The sequence below is a fragment of the Notechis scutatus genome, chromosome 1 (genome assembly GCF_049901735.1).
Source record: "Notechis scutatus isolate UNSWTSFEM ecotype Mainland chromosome 1, rNotScu1.2, whole genome shotgun sequence".
Classification (NCBI taxonomy): domain Eukaryota; kingdom Metazoa; phylum Chordata; class Lepidosauria; order Squamata; family Elapidae; genus Notechis; species Notechis scutatus.
The window spans coordinates 154928625-154944950 of NC_142009.1; the positions used below are offsets into that span (position 1 = coordinate 154928625).

The following is a 16326-nucleotide window of genomic DNA, read 5'->3' on the forward strand; positions in this document are numbered from 1 at the left end:
TATGAGAAAAAGTAAAAGGGGAGTTTTATTATACATTTTGATTATTACATCCATTTCAAGTTCTATTATGTCTGGTTTAAAGAAATATTTTTACAATCAAGCACCTTAGTATTCTCAAATTGTCTCTCTCCCCACCCTGTAAGGTACAATAATATAGCCATTAAAACCTTTGCCGTCAAGCCATATTTTACCATATTAGGGACACAGACTATTAGAATTAGAAGAACTTTATTGTCATTGTACAAGTACAACGAAACTGTGGATGCACCCCAGCAACTGTTTGCAATACAATAAAACCAGAGCACTTAAAAATGAAGATAAAAAAATAGAGTACCCACGTCTCCATTTGCAATTAGAGCAGGGGTGGGCAAACTACGGCCGCTGGCCACATCCGGCCCGTTGGTCTGTCCAATGCGGCCCACCCTGAAAAAAAATCGCTGCCATTAGTCTGTCCAAACTGGCCCGCCCCTGAAAAAAATCGCTGGGCGTGGCGTGATTGACCTGTGCCGCGTGGCCCCCAAAGCTGCAAAACAGTGCGGAGCGATCTAGGGGTAGGAAAGAAAAGAAATTTGCAAAGGCCTCGGCTGGGAGTTCGAAATCACCTTCGAGTGCGACCTCTCCGAAGGTGAGTCCCGCCGATCCCCTTTTTTTCTGGGGCTTCCAGGCTTAAACTTTGCAAAGGCAAAGCTTGCAGGCTGGAGCGTCTTCCCGCCGAGAGCGGGAAGGGTTCCACCCGGCGGGCGGGCGGGCTGCTTGGAGCCACCTAAAGCTAGGCCGCTGCTGGTGGAGCCTTGCCCTGCCTTGGTGCCCGTTTCCCGGCTCGGCGGTCCTGCTCAGGCGGCACTTTAAAAGCCTGCTCCCAGCACCGAGCAACTTCCCAGCAACTTTCAGCTTCATTTTAACTCACGGGCGCTCGCGCCTGGCCCAGCCGCACGGCGGAGGGGAAGCCTGGTGGGCGGGCGGGCAGGCGGGCTGCTTGGAGGAGCGACCGGCGGCGCTCTGGGCTTCCCCTCCGCCGTGCGGCTCGGGGCAAGTCGCGGCGCCCGTGAGTTAAAATGAAGCTGAAAGTTGCTGGGAAGTTGCTCGGTTTTCCGGGGCTTCCAGGGCTTCACAAAGGCAAAGTTTGCAGGCTGGAGCGTCTTCCCGCCGAGGAGCGGGAAGGGTTCCGCCCGGTGGGCGGGCGGGCTGCTTGGAGCGGGCTGCTGTGCAGCTCGGGCGGCGCGAGCGCCAGCGAGTTAAAAGGAAGCCGAAAGTTGCTGGGAAGTTGCTCGGTTCCGGGGCTTCCAGGCTTAAACTTTGCTCGGGCGGCACTTTAAAAGCCTGCTCCCAGCACCCGAGCAACTTCCCAGCAACTTCGGCTTCCTTTTAACTCGCGGGCGCTCGCGCCTGGCCTCGAGCCCGCGGCGGAAGGAAGCCCGGCGGGCGGGCGGGCAGGCTGCTTGGAGGAGGCTCGGGCTTCCCCTCCACCAGGCGCGAGCGCCACGAGTTAAACGAAGCCAAAAGTTGCTGGGAAGTTGCTCGGGTTTCCGGGGCTTCCAGGGCTTTGCAAAGGCAAAGTTTGCAGGCTGGAGCATCTTCCGCCCGAGGAGCAAGAAGGGTTCCGCCCGGCGGGAGGCGGGCTGCTTAAACTTTGCTCGGGCGGCACTTTAAAAGCCTGCTCCCAGCACCCGAGCAACTTACCAGCAACTTTGGCTTCCTTTAACTCGCAGGCACTCGTGCCTGGCCCCGAGCCAGCGCGGCAGAGGGAAGCCCGGCAGGCAGGCGGGCTGCTTGGAGCAGGCGACCGGCGGTGCTCCGGCAGCAGCAACAGGCAGTTTCGCCCGGGCTCAGCTCAGGTGTCCGGCTGGGGCTGTCAGGAGTTGCTACCGCTGGCGCAGCTCCGTGCGGATCCAGTCCCGCATTGCCTTGGGAAGGAAAAGGCAAAACCAGGAGCCACTGAGCCTGAGCCTCCGGTGCCGCTGCTCCCATTGCAAAGCACCACCACGGCTCTTCCTTTTTGCCTTTCCCTTCCCGAGGCAGCGGGACTGGAGCCGTCGAGCGCGCCGGCGTAACAACTCCTGACTCAGGGGCCTCCGAGGGAGGGGAAGGAGGAGAAGAGGGGGGAAGGGGGCGATTCCCAAAAATCTTGTGCTGACCCGGCCCGTCTTTCAAATTTTAAAAGTCAATCGGCCCCAAGCCAAAAAGTTTGCCCACCCTTGAATTAGAGAGTACAATATCTACGAATCTACATAAAATATACATCCAACACTGACTGTGACGCTTTGCCAAGTATAATACACAAGAGATGTTATTATACATCTGAATGAGGTATTGAGATTTCACATCTTAATAAGGTAGTGACTTTGTGTTTATTTGCGGTTCAGATGGTCCAGGGAAAGAAGCTATTTGTTAGTCTAGTGGTGTGGGATTTTATTGACCTAAAGCGCCATCCAGACGGCAGCAGGTCGAAAAGATAATTGCCAGGGTGTGAGGGGTCTTCTATAATGGCCTTGATTCTGCTTGGCAGCGGGACCTGGCTAAGTCTTCCAGGGAGGGCAGAGGGCAACCAATGATCTTTTGAGCTGTGTTTATCACCCTCTGTACAGTTTTCCTGTCCTCAGCTGTGAAGCCTGCATACCACACACCCAGACAATATGTCAGAGTGCTTTCCACAGAGATCTACACTCCATTCTAAAAGTCTGCCTTACATTTTAATAAATGTAGAGTCCCTAGTTTTACAAGAAAAGCTGAGTTACTATATTACTCTAAATTCAAACAATGTCATCCTCACTTCAGAAATAGAAGCAAAAATCTACCAACCTGGAACAAGTAGCAAATGCTGTGGTGAAAGGAGTTATAAGTCCTAACAGAAAAGTGAAAGGGTTTTTGCGTGTAACTGCAAAATAAATAAGTGGTAAAATAATCCCTCCATGAATAATATGGCCAAGAATTGATGCAAAAATGTATTTTCCAAGGCTTGACACCAGCAGCATAATGTTATCCATTTCCACAATTTTGCTTCCAACTAGAAATGTAATGCCAAGTGGTACATACCTGAAAAGGAAGCACCGAGTGTTACATTGAATGCTAAATAACATTTTAATTTTTGACAGAATGAAAATGAAAATGTCAGTGATTTCTAAAACCCACATTATGGGCCTCAATAAAGAATAAACATCAGATTGTCATACAAAATTTCCCTCAGTAAATTGATTTTTTATCTCTTTTTCTGTTATGGGACATTCGTCTGCACATTTGCTACTATCCTTGAGAGAACCATTAAATTGAATGAATTAAAGAATCTGCAGTGAATACAACAAGTTATTTCATATTCAAAGGTTAATGGTGTGAAGGAGGGCTATTTTCATAAATAATGACTTAAGTAATATGTTAGGGTGAACAGAGAAGTGAATGGTATAAAAAATGATCAAATCAGAAGAGTTAGTTTTACAGCTTTTGGGTTGAACATATGTAAGTTGAAAAAACAGGAGATTAATTTGGTCCAAACTAGATTTTGTTCAGTGGACAGAGGTTGCTTTTGAATATGGAATGACAGAAGCATGTGAGAGATGGAAATTTAACACCTTTATTGTGGAGATTTCCCAGGGCAAAAAAGCACCAGAATTGCCTGACTTCTAGTTCTTGATCTGAGGAATTTGTACAGTGACATGATGGTTTCAGTGACAAACCAACTGAGTGGCAATGAAAAGCAGAGTTCTAACCCCGGTTGCTATTCTAGCAGAAGCCATGAGTGCAGAAGGACTCCCAAATAATGAACCTGGCCATTCAGATAAAACACTGGTACTGACAGATAGCTCTAATGTCCAAATAGCAACTCATTTGAGTTCACCTTAGTCTGTTCTCTCTCATTCAGATTCTTACAGTCTCTAGGAATTTGGATAGGATGTCAACATCTTCCTATGCCCCAGAAGTGACAATGTAAAATTGGTATATCATCAACACATTGATTATATCACACTCCAAATGCCAAAAAATCACTTCTGTGGCACTCCACATATAACATGCCATTGGGCCTATCTGGCATACCCCATAATTGACTGAACGAACAGAACCACTGCAAAACAGGGCCTGCAGTCTCAGATTCTTGTAGGCCAGCCAGTAAGATACTATGGCTGGTTGCATTGAAAGCCATTGCTTGCAGTGTTCCAAAGTCTTCCAAAGTTTTTACTAATGCAGATGTTTTAATCAGCATTCAATATTTTCAAGAATTATGCAAATGCTCTCAGTGTCAAGCCAATGTCACAAATCTAAAGTGGTTAGAATAAAAAATAAAAGGAAGGTGGCTAATTAAAAAAACTTCCAAAATGCCCACCCAATTTTAAAGAAAAAAAATAAGTTTCTATATGGCAATAGTCATAGGAGACCCAACTAAAAATATTTCATCGAGTCTGGCTACCACTTTCCTATCCTATTCAGGAAAGCAGAAAACTTATTTTTATAAAGCAACACCTGAAGGTCTCTCTGAAATGGCAGTGGTAGGGTATGGAATGGAGTGAATTTGCCAGAGTCCCAAGGGACCTTCTTGCACAATTTCAGCTTCCATGATCCTTTCATTCTATACAGATTTTATAGGACAAACTGCAAGTCCTGCCTATGAACTGGCCTTTTCAATTCCAGTATTGAATCAGAAAGGAAAAAAGCTGCCATGTGCTAAATATTCAAGTCAGTTACACAAGGGACATGAGAGAAATCCAGGCCTTGACCGGTCAATAGCCTATCTACAACCCTCTTGAGTCAATATATATCAAGGGAGAGGGGGCAGTTGATCGATTTAAGCTGCTCATTTTTCTATATCAACTTTCCATGTCACACTGGCAGAGGAAAGTTAGAATTAGCTGATTCGGCAGAACAGGGTATATGTCCTTCCTAGAAACAAGGGTTCTGAAGCCCAACTGGTAATTCTGTAAAATTCCATGAAAATGGTGTTCTACATATTAATAAGCAATAAATGGGTAATTCTAAATGCCTTTATTAAGAAGCAAATGCTACTGAATACAGTAAGAGTGTTGAATAAGCATATTTAGACTTGTACAATTAAAACCCAAAAGATATGGAAACGGGTTATTAATATAGCCACACAACCAATAGGGTTGCAAATGAAATCCAACTACTGAATATACCAACTGCACTTTTAATTACTGAATATTTATGCTTCCTGTAATGTAACCAGCAGGGATCTTTACTGTATTTCTGAGCATCTTTTTCAATGAAGAATTTAGTTTCCAGATGAGCTAGAGAAGTATATTTGAACTATAGACCTTCCCCACAAGAAAAGGTCTACCTGATATTTGATTAAATAGTTTTTACTACAGTACTCCTCCCAAGTACGAAATTAGTGGTTCATACTCCATGCTTGATAAAGGGAGGTACATAATAAACATGCTGAATATTTCTCCTTAACGTATTGCATATACCACCTTCTATTAGACCTTAGATTCTGCTAGACAGTCAATCAGCTGGGAATTGTCCCTCTCAAATTAGATGCTACATATTATGATATAGACGTTAGAGTTGAAGAGAAGATAGTGTGTGTATTAAATTGTATTTTAAACTGCCCCAACACTGGGAAGTTTATTTTCAGATTGCAGTATTATTAGGAACACTCACCACATAATCCAAGATACTAAGACCATGGTTGCCTCATTGAAAGAATTAAAGAAACGAATGAGTTCTTCTCCTTCAGGTCCAAGTTTTTTCAAAGCTACTCCCAAAACCAGAGCAAAGAGCACAAGCCCCAGAATATTCATTCCTTCAATTTCAGTGCCAACGGGGAACTGTGAATGAGATATAGTCATACTGTTAAGTGTTTCAATGTGGTGTGCCAATTATATGAAGCTAGATCTCTCTTTCGATATTAATTGCAGTTAACAAATGAATGGAAGCAGCACTCAGAATAGGACAAAAGAGAAACCCACTAGAAACAATCTCTTCTCTGAATGCAGGTGTAATCTTTCGACAGAAGAGATAATTTTCATAAGTCTTCAGAATGAAGACGTTAGATCCTCATTATTTACCATATTGACATAGAGCTAAAAGCATTGTGTATTTAAGATTAATACATTATTTGTACTTATAATGTAAAATTTTTACAACACAAGGAGCATTTCAATTTGATCAGTTTGGAAGGAGGAAATATCATTTTACCTAAACTACGTTTATTCAAAGTGGCCCTTGATACCATCTAGTTATCTTCAAATACTTTGTGTAGACTACAAAGGCAAATAATTATTTCCACATCATTTTACGGGCAGGAGAAATGTATCTCATATATTTGCTGACTGAGGATAGGCTTGAGGAATTTGAACTAAGGGAACTGACACACACATTCAAGATCATGGCTAAATAGAACCTAGGCATATAAAATTCATACAGTTTGGGAGTGATAGGGAGAACTATCTTTATTCCACATTCCTTTCCACATTTACATTATCTACCAAGTCAAAAGAGACAATGAACTGTAAGAATATAGTTTGAATAATTTGTTAATGGGAATTAAAGGGATAACATTGAATAGCTATCCAAAAGATTATTTTAAAAAAGAGAAAAAAGCAAGTAACTATGGCAAAGAATTACTGTACACAACATTTATGTTATTGTCATATCACTGAATACATATATCTTTGAGCTTCTCTTCCAATGTTTCTACCACAAGTGACTATTGTCCGTTTGCTATAAGACAAATCCAATGCATAGGATTATCAAGATAGATTTACATTCTTCCAAGCTGATTCTAGTAATTGCTCAACCATGATATAGTATTCTTTCTACTGAGATCCTGTTCAGACTTATGAACTTAATTTAGAAATATTGTGTACTGTCTTTCACGTATAGTTAACAAATGATGTTAACAAAAATTTCAAAAGGTCTTTAGAATAATAAACTTGTGAAGAAGATACAGCGTTAATTGAAGAGCTTTAATCTGAATATTTTGACATTATAATGATTACTTTGGGATACCTGCAAGCACGACCTCCGCTCCACTCCTCAGATCCTCTAAATCATGCAAAGGATTGAAGATGTTATCAATTCTTCTGTCCATGTAAGAAGGTATTCCATCTGATTATTTCTCCAAAAACCCAGAAAAATTTAGGAATGGTTTTTTTTTTAACTGGCAGTACTCTGGAACCTATCTCTGACTTTGAATGCAAATATTTACTGTTCGCTGTGGCTGTCTGTCTTTAGTAATGATTGTGATGTGAAAAGGCGTTTATTTATTTATTTAGCATATGGCAAATACATGGACTTATAGTGGTTCAAATGTTTATGTCCAATACACCCAGCCATTCAAGGACAGGGTAGTCTATGTTGAAAAAAATCAGATATTGGGCCAGTGTAAGCTCTTGATGGACATTAGGACACACTATGATGGATATTTGTCGAGGAGCACCACAGTCACATTGAGGGGTAGAGACAAGACAATGAGTCCTGGCAGACCCCATGTTGGATGTGGATCCTGTTCAGAGTTGACCAATGCTGGCGCTGAAGGTCAAAACCTGGCACCTTTTGTGTAGAATCAACTACGTATCTGGCCGTTCAGCAGCCCATTTGGCTTTCCACTGTGTGTTGATGTCACAGTGAAAAGGAGTAAAGCTCTTGAATTAAAAGCTCCTCATCTCTGACGGCCTGAGGGAAAAACCCATCTCTTCCATCTTGCAGAAAATGGTTGACAACACCACAATCTTCAGTAATTTAGAGGAAGAGTCTCTACAAAGTCACAAAGTAAGAAGATATTTTGGTCATTTCCTCCTCTTATCTAGAATAATCTATAATGCTATCCCATATAGTTTATTAAGAAGAATGGGCCCTTGACAGATAGGTCAAGGGATCCTATAAGTCCTGAAGTTAGTTCAGAAGTTAGTGGCCATTATGACTGTAACATTACTTAAGACTTCTGTAAACAAAGTGCTGTACTGGAAAGAACCAGGGAATTTCTCTGGTTAAACTATGGTGTGGTACAATGCTATACAAACAAAAGATAATATTCCTAACAAAGATATAAAACTATCTGGTTCCTAACATTACTAACAACAACAATTTGCAAAATAGAGATTCCCCGAGTAGAAATGGGAAAGATCCTGTTACTTCTTCAACAATGAAACAAGGAGACAAAGCTCAGATTATGCCACTCAGTCAGGTGGAGAGGACTAGAAATAATCCCCCACTTCTGACTTCAATGTCACTAAAAGTGACATTGTTCTAAAGTTCAAAGTGTCAACAACCTCAAAAGAGATGATTTTTACAAAGCAAACATATACACTAGAGAGAAAAACTATCCTCAAGCAGGCAACAGCAACCCAGAACTCAAGGGCAGCCTAGCAATATCGTGCTACATTTCTGAGCTACCCAGATAATTTCATATAGCAGTGCAATGCTAGGTGCCAAAATGAGAGAATTCCACATTGTTAAACATCCAAAGGCTACAATGCACTCTTATGAGAGAAAATAAAGAGAACAATTGTTTAATAGTAGTGCTACAGGTTGGGGGCCTAGTTAATACATCCCCTCACAGTTCCATAGTTATTAATGCCAAGATTTTATAAGAAGAGCTGTTGGTGAGGGTTCTCGGAGGCATGATTTGACAAAATAATGTGAATAAGCAGGAACCATGCTGTTCAAGTTAGAGCTACAAAACGTAGGTAACCAGATTGTGACCTGGAGGTAGATCTAATTTCACAGATGTTCTCATGGATCGTACATTGGGAAAATGGATGAGTGAGAAAGCCTGAACTCTCCACAAGTGGTTCCTGGTGCTCTGTGAAGGATGAAACAAGAAGTTGTTGCTTCCTGCCTTGGCTATTGCATACTTCCCACTCTGGTGAAAGTACAGACTATGCATGAATTGGCATGATCCTTTCAAAGCTTCCATGAGCTGGGAAAGTGTAGGATATCTTCTGTCTGCTGGAATGGCTCAGCCTTCTGCATACTTTCCCCATTAAGAAAATGCACTGATGGAACTGGCAGGAGGACTTCATACTGCCTCTCTCAAGGAAAGTAACAGGCAGCTGACAATTGTAAGTTAATGAAAGTCTCTACAGAGAAAAAGATACCTTTTCTGCCTCCAAACCTATCTTATTCTGGCCCAAACATTCATTGATCTGGACTGTTTTGTTTCCATAATGTTTTCCCTCCATTGCAACTCTTGTTGCCAAGACCAGAAGTGGAGAGTGATCACAATTATTTGGCCACTAAGCAGAGCTGTATGTTCTAGACTGGTAAGGTTTTTTTTCTGTGGCTTTTCAGTTTCAGAAAGGGCAAATGCCTTGATATGGAAGCCTCTTGTCAATGGAGATTTTGGGCAACTGCAAGACTCTGAAGATTTGTAATGATTTTACCAGCAGAGGGCTCATTTTGCCAACTCTTATTGGAGTGAGGCTACCATGTATAGAAGTCTCACTCCTCTTTGTCAAGTGCAAGAGGAAAGGTGGGATATAATAGTAATATAATGAACAAGAAAGTATCCAAGGACTCAAGATTGCATGAATGATCTCAGTGCACAATTCAGAGGTTGCCTCGTTAATTTTTTCCTCCTTTTTTAGTTTCTGGTTTGTTACTTAATATTCCACGAAGGAACTAAAATAATGTGAATCATATAACCCTAAAGTGATATTGTAAAAATACTGCTTCTGTTATTTAACGTCCATCTAGATCTTCTTCTTTGTCCTTTCCATTTAATTGTCATTGGATTGTGATCCAATGTACTTGTTTCAATATTTATTTCTTGAATATTAGTTAACAATTCTGTTGACATCCATATCATATCTATTCTGGACCATGATAAGTGTCTATTTGAGTAGAAGGTGTATTGTTTAGTTTTAGCATTTCTTTCTCTCCATGTATCTTTTAAGTTTATTTCATCTACCATTTTAAAAAAAGATTTAGGGAGAGTATTTCTGTTTTGCTTTATTGTTTTCTGTGCTGTATAGTCCAGTTTGTTGTCTACAATTCCATTAAAATCTCCCATCATAACTATATTAGCATAGTCCAGTTCAATTATTTTCATATGTAATTTTTTATAAAATTCTTCTTGTTTGTCATTCGGGCCATAGATTGCAATCAGGAGTGTTTTCGTATTATTATCCATTATTTCCACCATTAGTATTCTTCCGTCATCATCAGTATAAATCAATTTCACTGGAATGGTCTCTTTAATATATAAAACCACTCCTCTTTTCTTGCATTGTGTCAAGGAGGTAAATATTTTCCCTAGCTTTGGCAGATTATATCAAATTTTAATTTCTCTAATTTATGGAAAGTTTTCCTTCTTTTAACGGCTGAATTAAGTCCATTTATATTAATTGTAATCAATTTTTTCTCTTCCATGGTTATATTTTATAATTAGGTTTGGCAGCTCTCGTGGATCTTGGTTCATGTTGTTCTTTGGCTTCCTCCTTTCCACCTACTGCACCTTCCTCTTTTTCAGTCGTCATTTGGCAGTCCTCTTGGAATTCAATTAGTGGAATTTCTTTTTCTGCCTCTTCCTCTTTCCCTCTGAAATATTCTGTATAAAATGATTCAGCTTTCTCAGTTGAATCAATTCTATATCTCTGTTCTTGCCATGTGAACATTAAACCTTCTGGAATCAGCCATCTATAATTCACCTCTTTTTTAAGTAGCAATTTGGCCAAGAATTGGTATTCTCTTCTCATCTCTCACTCTTCTGGGTACTTGTTTCAAAATCACAATCTCCTTATCTTTATATTTCAATGTTTTCTCTCTTGCCACTTGCAATATTTGCGTTTTAATGGCTTTCTTTGTAAATCTGATGTGAACTTCTCTTGGTAGGCTATTTCTCACTGCGTATCTTGTGAAGACTCGATAGACCTCATCTATTCCATCCATCATCTTCAGTTATTTCCAAAGCTTCAGCCAATTTTTCTATCATTATCTCAGCTAGATTTTGTCCTTTTTCTTCCTCTATGTTTTGGAATCTAAGATAAAATTCTGATATGTCCATCTCCCATCTCAGCATACCACTTTTATCTTGTTCAACCACAGTTAATCTGTTATCAATGTCTCCAATCTTCTTATCTCTTTGTTTATCTTCTTCTTCAATTTTTAGTAGTCTCTCGTCATACTTCATCATCATTTGTTGGAGGTTCTCGACTTTTTCATCGGTTTTCCCTGTTCTTTGTTCAATGTTCTCTGTTCTTTGTTCGATGTTCTCTATTCTCTTTTCAATATTCTCTGATCTTGTTTGAATGTTTTGAATTCCTTGCATAATCATCTGCAGGGTCATTTTTTCTTTTTCTTGTTCTTTCTCTTGCCTTAACATTGTCTGTATTGAACGTTGTCCTCCAGATGGTGGAGAGGAGGAAGTAGAAGTTGAAGAACCAGGAGCTGTTAATTTCCTACTCATTTCAAACAATTCAAAATCTTCAGGTTCTTCTAGACCTTAATCCAATTGTGAAGTAACCAATTGTGATTCCAAATAAAAATAGCAGGGAAAAAGAAGCCAAATAGTAATAATAATAAAAAAAAAGAAAAAAGAATTTCTTCAGGTTCTCGTATACCTTAATCCAATCGATTAGTTAGATAACAATGAAAATTCAAAAATGAAGGAAAAAAACCATAAACATACACAAAAGAGAAAAAGTTGTAAAATCCTAAAAAAGACGGAAAAGTGAGGAATAAAAAGCTAAAGAAAAAGGAAATATTCTTCAGGTTCTTCAACACCTTAATCCAATTAAGAGGTCTCAAAGAATACTATTTTAAAGGAAAAAGACTTCACACAGTGGATGGAGAAGAACTGGCTTTTTTCTTTAAAGAAAACAAAAAAGAAGGTACATCAATCCAGAATGTATGGGATACAATGAAGGCATATGCCAGAGGCTTGATAATAGACTATACAAGGAAAAGAAATACCATGAAAAGATTAGCCTCTAAGACATTAGAGGATGAGTATAAAGGACTTGAAAAAGAGCTACAGAAAATGCCACAGAAAAAGGACATTAAGTTAAAAATGGATATAACCAAACATAAAATGGGTCTAATAGAAAAAGAAGCATTAGCACAGAAAATTAGAGGTGCTAAACAGAACTACTTTGAAGATGTAAATAAACCAGGTAGATGGTTAGCATATAAATTGAGAAAGGAGAAAGAATCAAGGAAAATATTGCAATTAATAGATGATCAAGGCCAAGTTTGCTATGGTAGTAAAGAGAAGAAGGAAATCATATGAGGCTATTATGGGAAACTATACACACAAGAGAATATTGATGAGGAAAGAATCAAACAGTACCTACAGAATGCTAAGTTACCCCAGATACCTAAAGAGATTGAAACAATGTTAGAAAGCAATATAGCAATGATGGAGTTAACTGAAGCACTCAAGAAGCAAAATAATGGAAAGGCACCAGGCCCAGATGGACTTCCGGCAGAATTTTACAAAACATTACAAGAATCGTTGAATCTTCCATTGCTAGAAGTTATGAATGAAGTTATGTTAAAGAAGAGGATACCTAAATCATGGTCAGAAGCTTATATTACACTTGTTCTAAAAGAGGAGGCCAATCCATTACAAATCAAGAACTATAGACCTACCGTATTTATCGGCGTATAACACGCACAGGCGTATAACACGCATCTTCATTTTAAGAGGGAATTTCACCCCCACTCCCACCGCGCGGCTTCAATCCACAGTGTCCCATTCTGCCTGCCTGCCTGCCTGCCTTAGTTTCTGGTTGTTTGGGAGCAGCTTCGGCTGAGAATAATAACTATTCGCCTCTTTTACTCAGCCGAAGCTGTTCCGATTCAACCATTAACGAAGGCAGGCAGGCAGGCAGAACGGAGCACTGGGTTGAACCCGCGCGCGCGGGGCGGGCGGGCGGACGGGGTGGGGTGGGGAGAAAGCGGGCGCTTCGGCGACAGGAAAAGGCCCCCCGCTTCTTTGAAGCAGTTTCTTCCTGTGCTGGTGGAGGAGCGAGAGAGCGACTGAGAGAGCTGACCCAGAGAGAAGGACAGGCTTAGCGTTGCTTCCTCCCTCCCTTCTTTCATTTGTGTCCTTGATCCCGATCCCAGCAGCATTCACGAAGGCTTCTAAACATTATATCGGCGTATAACACGCATACATCATTTGCCCCTATTTTCAGGGGGAAAAAAGTGCGTGTTATACGCCGATAAATACGGTATTTCCCTACTAAACGCAGATTACAAAATTTTTGCTTCAATATTGGCAGAAAGACTTAAAAAATACTTAAATAATTTTATCCATCCTGATCAAAATGGATTTCTGCCAAAGAGACAAATTAAAGACAATATGAGAGTAATCTTGGACACTTTGGAATACTACGAGGCACATCCTGAAAAACAAATGGCTTTGATATTTCTAGATGCACAGAAGGCATTTGATAATGTGAATTGGCGATTCATGTTATTACTGCTGGAACAGATGGGCTTTGCTAGAAAATTTATTCAAGCAATAGAAGCTATATATCATAAGCAGACGGCAAAGGTAATGATAGAGGGAGAACTGACAGATTCTATCGATATAAGAAAAGGAACAAGACAAGGGTGCCCACTATCACCTCTGTTGTTTGTGTTAACCTTGGAAGTGCTAAACAGAAATATTAGAGACGAAAAGAATATAAAAGGGATGAAAATTAAAAAGGAAGAATTTAAGCTGCAAGCATTTGCAGATGATCTGGTTTTCATTTTAGAAGACCCACTAGAAACAGCATCAAAATTGATACAAAAGATAGAGACATATGGAAAGGTGGCTGGTTTGAAAATAAAGATAAGACAAAGATCTTGACAAAGAATATGCTATCAAGACAAAAGGAAGAACTGGCAGATCTATTGAAAATCCAGGTCACAAATAAGATCAAATATTTGGGGATATACTTGACAGCAAGATGCAGTACACTAAAAGAGAATAATTATATCAAACTTAAACAGCAGATAGCGCTAGATTTGGCAAAATGGGAAAATTTACAACTGTCATTAATAGGGAGAATATCAACAATCAAGATGAATATATTACCCAGAATTTTATATTTGTTTCAAACAATTCCAATTAGCTTGGAAAAGACTATTTTGAAGATTTAAATAAAATTGTGTTGAAATATATATGGCAAGGTAAGAAAGCGAGAATAAAGTTAAAACTTTTGCAACATGCTAGAAAAAGAGGAGGATTTCGTTTGCCTAATTGGGAGTTGTATTACCAAGCTACAAATTTGATGTGGGTTAAGGAATGGATAACATTAAGAAATACTAGACTGTTGACATTAGGACATGATCTATTGTTGGGGTGGCATGCTTTTTTATGGTATAAAGCAGGGGTGGGCAAACTACGGCCTGGGCCACATCCAGCCCGTTGGTCTTTTTATGTGGCCCGCCGAAGATTGGTCCGTATGTAACCGCGGCCACTTTTTGGCTGCTTTCAGACGCGTTGAGAGGAGGTGGTTGAGGCGGAGGGCGGGTGGTGGAGAGCAAGTAGGGCGCCTGGCGGGCTTGTCAGGCGGAGCAGGAAATGGGGGCAGGAGCCCGGCGGAGCGAAGAGAGCTGAAACCTGTTGAGGTCTCGTCGCAGTCCCTTCGCGGGAGAGAAGCTGCCGAGCCGAGAGGAGCGCGGGATGCTGCCGGCTCGCCTCCCTGCCCCTCCCTTGTGACTGCGGGAGAAGGAGCCCTGAGCGCTGCTCTCGCGGCCACCACCGACAGAGCCCAGCTTCATTTCGCCCGAGCCGCGTTTGATTTGGAAGGGGCGTGGGAGGCAGCACCAAAGGAGCACTCTGGGGTTCGGCCAACCACCCGCTGAGCGCCTCCGGGCTCCCCACCGTGGCGGGCAGACTTTGGGGCTGCACTCTGGAACCCAGAGCCACGGGACGGCGAAGCCGAGAGGCAGGAGGAGGCGCGTTGGAGCTGCAGCAGCCGGTTCAGATCTCTCGGTCCCAGGGAATCCCCCTCCGCCGAGGCGCCTGAGCCCCGAGCACCGCCGGCATCAAGGAGCACGAGAAGCACAACGGGCCACGGGAAGAACTGCGCCCCAAGGAGCAACTGGTGGCCGGAGCGGCCGGGACTGGCAGTGGCGGCGAGGGCCCGACCTGCACAGGGGGCTGGGCGGTTTCTCCTGCGCCCGGCTTCGGAGCGGCCCACCGTGTGATCTTGGGCATCTGGCTCGCTGCACCCTAGGCGCGCTTTCCCTTGCCTCTCGGCCAGCAGCAGCAGCTCTGCCGCCGCCTCCTTCCTCCCCTAACGCCCGCTGTTGTGATGCGTATTCCGTAGACCCGAGCACCAGCAGGCGCTCACACCTCCCTCCATGGCCTTCCCCTGCGGTAAGATGGGAGAGAACAGCGGCGCCTCAGCGCGCCGGTCCCGGACCTCGCAGCCAGACCGAGGTGTGTTCGGTGGTGGACGTCCTGGCCGATCATCCGGGAGAACTGGTGAGGCCCGACAGCCCCAACTTCTTGTGCTTGGTGCTGCTTTCCCACTGGAGATGCAACAAGACCCTCCCGTGGCCTTCAAGGTAAGCCGGGGGGGAGGCTGGGCGGAGCGGGCAGGTCCTGGGAGAGGCGCGCAGATGTTTCCTGCCGAGCGGGCTTCCCAAGCGCCCGGGAGGACTCGTGGTTTAATGGCAAAAGCGGCGGCGGAATGGGCGCTGGGTGGGTGGGGGGAAAGGCAAGCGAAAGCCTCCCCACACACACACCTCGGCAAGCGGTTTGCAGGGTTAGCCAGCAGTTTCTCGCAAGAGACTGAAGGCTGTCTGCTCCCCCAATTAGACATTGGTTCAAGAGGAAGGGTCAGCCCTGCTACTAATTGGTGGTTCACAGTTTATCCGTGGGCACCGGAGGAGTTATGTTTTGGGGGTGGGCATTTATTTATTTTTATCTTATAAGTGGCCAACTTTTGTAAGCTGAATGGGTACATTCATACACACATACACACATACACACACACAGTCGCTTATTCGTAGGGGAAGAATCTGTCTATCTATCTATCTATCTATCTATCTATCTATCTATCTATGTTGTGCAAATTTAACTATGACGCCAAACTTGAGTTTTGGAGGATGTCTCGGAGAAAAAATAGTTATTTTTCCTACCCCAAGTACGGCAGGCGTCTCTCCCGCTTAAAAACAAAACTCTTTCCTCCCTCGCTTTGAAAAGGGGAACTGTTAACAAATGCAGTTTTTTATATGTATCGTATCTTGTGCTGACCCGGCCCGTCCGTCAAATTTTAAAAGTCAATGCGGCCCCCGAGCCAAAAAGTTTGCCCACCCCTGGTATAAAGGAACTAAAACACAGGGGTACTTTAGAAGACATTATATACGGGAGTCTCTGTAGTTAAACTGGGAGAAGATTAAAAGACAATGTTATTTGAAAATTCCAGTCTG

General features: G+C 42.4%; 1 protein-coding gene across 3 annotated transcripts in view; it reads right to left on the reverse strand.

The window, feature by feature from the left end:
• The window catches only part of SLC1A4 (solute carrier family 1 member 4), a 34576-nt gene that overhangs the window by 7290 nt on the left and 10960 nt on the right, over positions 1 to 16326 (reverse strand). For all 3 annotated transcript variants that reach the window (XM_026668452.2, XM_087949104.1, XM_026668451.2), the window contains exons 5-6: positions 5608 to 5774; positions 2800 to 3033 (exon numbers count right to left, since the gene is read on the reverse strand). In XM_026668452.2, coding sequence (XP_026524237.1) covers positions 2800 to 3033; positions 5608 to 5774 — 401 coding nt within the window. The remainder of the gene's footprint in view (positions 1 to 2799; positions 3034 to 5607; positions 5775 to 16326) is intronic.